The sequence below is a fragment of the Sinocyclocheilus anshuiensis genome, unplaced genomic scaffold, assembly GCF_001515605.1.
Source record: "Sinocyclocheilus anshuiensis isolate Anshui unplaced genomic scaffold, SAMN03320099.WGS_v1.1 scaffold553, whole genome shotgun sequence".
Classification (NCBI taxonomy): Eukaryota; Metazoa; Chordata; class Actinopteri; order Cypriniformes; family Cyprinidae; genus Sinocyclocheilus; species Sinocyclocheilus anshuiensis.
Genome location: NW_015539821.1, coordinates 1,822,084 through 1,827,111, shown reverse-complemented (window position 1 = coordinate 1,827,111; position 5,028 = coordinate 1,822,084). Strand labels below are relative to the sequence as shown.

The 5,028-nt window shown below is 36.1% G+C and overlaps 1 protein-coding gene across 1 annotated transcript in view; it reads left to right on the top strand.

The window, feature by feature from the left end:
* Nucleotides 1-5,028, top strand: part of LOC107684132 (unconventional myosin-XVB-like) — a 14,588-nt gene that overhangs the window by 2,197 nt on the left and 7,363 nt on the right. Inside the window, exons 3-12 of the mRNA XM_016480343.1 lie at nucleotides 128-185; nucleotides 987-1,111; nucleotides 1,220-1,315; nucleotides 1,428-1,663; nucleotides 1,948-2,117; nucleotides 2,292-2,364; nucleotides 3,558-3,731; nucleotides 3,826-3,944; nucleotides 4,152-4,222; nucleotides 4,721-4,799. Of these exons, the coding sequence (XP_016335829.1) occupies nucleotides 128-185; nucleotides 987-1,111; nucleotides 1,220-1,315; nucleotides 1,428-1,663; nucleotides 1,948-2,117; nucleotides 2,292-2,364; nucleotides 3,558-3,731; nucleotides 3,826-3,944; nucleotides 4,152-4,222; nucleotides 4,721-4,799 (1,201 nt within the window). The remainder of the gene's footprint in view (nucleotides 1-127; nucleotides 186-986; nucleotides 1,112-1,219; nucleotides 1,316-1,427; nucleotides 1,664-1,947; nucleotides 2,118-2,291; nucleotides 2,365-3,557; nucleotides 3,732-3,825; nucleotides 3,945-4,151; nucleotides 4,223-4,720; nucleotides 4,800-5,028) is intronic.

Here is a 5,028-nt window from a genome sequence, read left to right as displayed (position 1 = left end):
GAGCTTGTAACACTCCAAAGAGAAAGGAAAAATTGAAATCGCATCATATGACCCCTTTAACCGGTCACTTCAGAGTTAAAAATTAATTTTGAACAACACAAAAGAATAAAATATGTTTTTCCTGAAGGATGTGGGAATATTGGAGATCCCGGCAGAACTGTCGTCCCGATTACGCAGTGCAGCAGGTGAGATCCTTGATACTTGTTAACCAATAAAAAGTACTATACTTAAATTGAAGTATAGGTATTGTGTAATTTTGCTCAATCAAAAGTCAAAGTGTTTGATCAAACACTTGAAAGTACTGTAAAAAGTACTTTCCATATTCATTTAAAAATGGTTTCCATATTTATTTACATAAGTGCCTAAAAGTAAAATGTGAAATTGACAATTCTCAAAATTGACTGATGAAATCAAGAGACAGTGGAGTTTTTTTTTCATCAAAGTAACTTTGATTAACAATTTTCCTATAGCAACCTGTTTACAATTTCCTCAGTGGTTTGACCATGTGAAACTATACTGAACTCAAGATACTGAAAGGTGTTTTCTAACTTTTTTTAAATTCACCAACAGCTGATTTTGAATATATCTACAGTTCAAAAAAGTCAGTAATGCTCACCAAAGCTGCTTTTATAAGCTGATCAAGAATACAGTAAAAACAGGAATATTGTGAAATATGATTGCAGTTTAAAGTAAGTCTGGATTCTTTGATGGATATAAGCAGCCCATCTTTTGTAACATTATTAATGTCCTTACTGTCAATTTGGATTCATTTAATGCATCCTGAATAAATGTTATTCAGTTTTAGACTGATTGACCTTGTTCACACTCAAATTAAGTTCATTTGTCTTAAGTAATGGATATAATTAAACTGCATTGCTTTTGGGTAAAAACTGTATTGCTTATGTTGATGGACTGATGAGTGTCCATCAACATAAGAAAACCATCATGCAATATTTATATTCACATGTTACAATGATGGCTTTCAGGACGTCCTCAAGGATCAGGAGTAACAGAAGTAGCTCTGCCGCAGGTCAAAGCAGACCACAACCTCTCACTGCCCCAAGACATTAACAGACACCCTTTCTCCCAATATGCCAACACAGTCCTGAAGGTAGACGTTGAAAAACATACAGTAGAACATTTTTTAGTTTTGTGGTCTTCCAATTCATATACAATTTTCATGCGTTTGTTATATCAGTTATATGCTTTTTCCCTTTAGGATGGATGGTGCCAACCGCAGGGTTTCCCGCTTCAGAAGCCTTTGACTTCTCTGGACTATGATGATGCCCGTACAGCTCTAGAAATCTACAAACTGGTCAGTAGTATTTTAAATGGATATTTTACCACAGAAAATCAACATAAACCTTTAACCGGGTATGAAATGTCAGAATTTAAATTAATCCTTACGTGTCTACGTTCTTCTTTAGATCCTGCGTTTCACAGGTGACTCTGATCTGACTGGATGGCAAGAGCAGATGTTGGGGAACTACATCGTGGAGAAGAGCCAATCACAGCCCAGCATCGGAGATGAGATTCTAGCTCAGCTGGTGTACCACACTTGGGACGGGGATAATGAGGAGAGTACCCTGCGGGGCTGGTTGCTCCTGGCCTGCTGTCTGAGTGCCTTCACACCCTCTCCTGCCTTGGAGAAACCCCTCCTTAAGTACGTCTTCAGTTATAGTATTACAAATGCAAAAGCGGGGTCTTTAGAACAAGAAGTGATTATTAGTGTAATGTTATTGACTGATATAACATTGCCAGTGACTGATTATACAAATTAACATTTGCTAAATAAACTAGACAAATTGTCCCAATGAAATGTGATGGAGTTAGAAAGTCAAATTTCATAGTGATCAATAGATAAATAATTGCAGACACAAGTCAGTCTTTCTGTACAGCTATTGCTTATCAGCAGAATTTTAAAAAGTATGTATTATGATTGTCCAGGTACGTGTCTGACCGAGGTCCAGGGGAGTACCGCTCTCTGTGCCAGCACAAGCTCCTCACATCCCTCCAGCTCCCCTCCCCTGCCTGCAGACGACACCCTCCGAGTCAACTCGAGTGGACAGTCAATCAGAGAAAAGGAAAGATGGTGGTGGAGGTTAACACTTTCAATGGTAAGGACTGTAGTTTTCTTAGAAAACTGAGCTGATGAGCTGTAATGAGCAATAATATTGGATTCCCATTTGCACTGTTCATTCTAAGAGAATAAATTATATTAAATATATTGGAGTATAAATTTATTGTGAAAGTATTCCAGTTATTTAATGTTGACTGTTTTTATTTTTCAGAGGAAAGGTTAACTGTGGAAGTGGAGTCTTGGACCTCAGGGGAACAACTGGCCTCTTGGCTTCTTAGCTACAGGTAGCTAATAGATAAAGATGTCTCACAAAAAAACAACCAGGGCAGCGTTTCCCAAAAGCTTCGTAAGCCTAAGAAGTTCGAAAAACCATCGTACGACTGATCTTAATATTACGGTCGGTTTCCCAAAATCATTGTAACTTAAGTAGCACTTGAAAATCATCGTAGATCTACGAGTGCTCTGGAGTAATCGTAAAACCTTTGTCTGGAACACAGCATTAGGTTAACATTTCAATAAACGAGCGTGTAGTACTACAATTACTAGCCATTCTATAAGGTGACATTTCAGCACTTGACAAACGGATAGCGACTCCTAAGTATCACTTAAAGTACGGCTACGTGCGATTGTGTTAAGTGCATTTTTGGGAAACGCACGTGAAACAATAACGAACAATCGTAAATTGACTCGTAGAAAACGCTCTTAAGCGCTAAGATCAATCGTTATCGAGAAACGCAGCCCAGGTTATATTTATTCCCATATTTTTTTATATTTTAAGACCTTGAGAAAATATTTTGCATTGTGACATGTTCATGAAAATTAGGCAGATTTTTCATTGCTATAATGCAACAAAAATTGACGTATGTATGTATTTATATAAAGTAGCATCAATACAAGTTTCTTTCTAGGTTTTATTTTGGGACATATTTGAATCCGAAATCTAAAGAAAAACAAAGAGTAATTATTTAATTATATTATATCATTGAGAAATTTGAATATGTACTACTGTTCAAACCTTTGGGGTTGGTAAGCTTGTTTAATGTTTTTATATCATTAGGGTTAGGGTTAGTTAATTAAATTTTTGTGTATGGTAAAATTGTTATATATTTAATCATTATACAATAAAATGCAATATTATATGTTATATACTAAATAATTTCGTTAATTATAATTAAATCAATTAAACATTCAAAAATCAAAAACTATTATATATTTAAAATTAAAATATTAAATAAACCTATTTTAATTGCAATATATATTATATGCAATATATAAAACAAAATTATTTAATATGTAATTATGTAATATGTAAATAAACTACAAGTAATAGTTTTTTTTATATGAGATTCACCCTTGTTGTAATTATTAGAGTGCCATAAACAAACAAGCAGTGTTTGTGGATGGTGAGTGGTGCTTTATGAAGTGTTAAGTCCCTGAGAGTTCAGAATAATTTTAAAGTCATATTTCTTTCTCTCAGGGGTCTGACTGAAGCTACACGGGGCTGGTCTGTGTCTCTGCTGGCTGGGGAGGGTTGGACCGACCTGGCAGGCTGTGACTTTGTAATGGATCTCTTGGCTGGAGTGGAGGCTGATGTGCCCCTGGGTCACCCACCCACTCAAACCGATTACCTCTTTGGCAACACAGGTGACAGGTATGCCTCTGTAGAGCTCAGTGCTGACAGTTAAATCAAAGGAAACTGTCAAATTACAGTTTAATTCCTTTAATGATTAATTTTCTCTTGTCAGGATGGCAACTGCAGACCTGGATGACTTTATACCTCCTGCTCCCCCTATGCAAGCCCCTGGTCTCCCACCCTTTGTAGCATACCCATGGGACACCTATGAACCCTCCTCCACATCCCAGGGTGAGTGTCCAACCATTACTAGGAAACAGACAGTAAATTCTGAGTCATTGTTCTGTTGCATAGATTTGCGGAGGGAAGATTAAAGAAATCAAAATGAATGAAAGCTACAGTATGAGGGTTGGGAACGGGCTCACCCTGTAGAGTAAATAAAATGACGGTTTCACTCTGACTTTATAAAGGACACTCCTGAAACAATCTTTCTTTTAGGATCTCGTGGTCGACAGATGGATTCTTACGTTGATGACCTTTTTGATCCTGTGTTTGATCAGGGTCCTGGGGTCAGTATCATCCAGTTCAAATACATCAACATTATTGTACAGTTTATAGTCAAACTGGCAGCTACTTTGAATAAAAAAGTCATTATTTTATAGCAACTGAGCAATATATCTGTTAATTTATCATTTAAAACCTATTAAACTTCTTTTAGTGAAGTATAAATGAAAAGTGTACTTGTGCTGTCTTTCTTTAAAATAAATGCCACTGTAGATGTTTTGATATTTATACATTTTTTAATATATTGTTTTACATTTGTAGAGTTGGAACACAAGTCATGAATCAAACTCATGTCACCTGCATGAGCAGCACAGCTCAACATGTTGGTGCACATGTTCTTATCACTAGGCTACACAGATATATTGTTAACATTCATTAAGCCAGCAAAGATTACATAGCTTTGGCACTTATTAACTCTGAGATCGACTTGTATTGCCTTTTATCTTTGAGGGCTGGCCTGCAGAGGTCTTATGTGCATTTTTATTTGTTTTTTTTATTGGTAGGACTTTGAACGGATGGCCATGCTGAATCGTAGAATGAGAGGAGGAGGAGGCATGATGCCCAGCATGTACGCCGGAGCAGGTACAGATTGTATATCTGTTTAATTAGTGTGTAGTGATTGATTGATGGTGATACAGATATTTAGAGAGCAGTGAAGCCAATATAATGCTGATAAATATAATACAATTTAATGGTAACAAATAAGATGTAAACAAGATTGCTGAATTTAAACACTTTATTTACAGAATATTTATATATTTACCATACTTTTACATTTATCCATTTAGCAGACTCGTTTATCCAAAGCAAC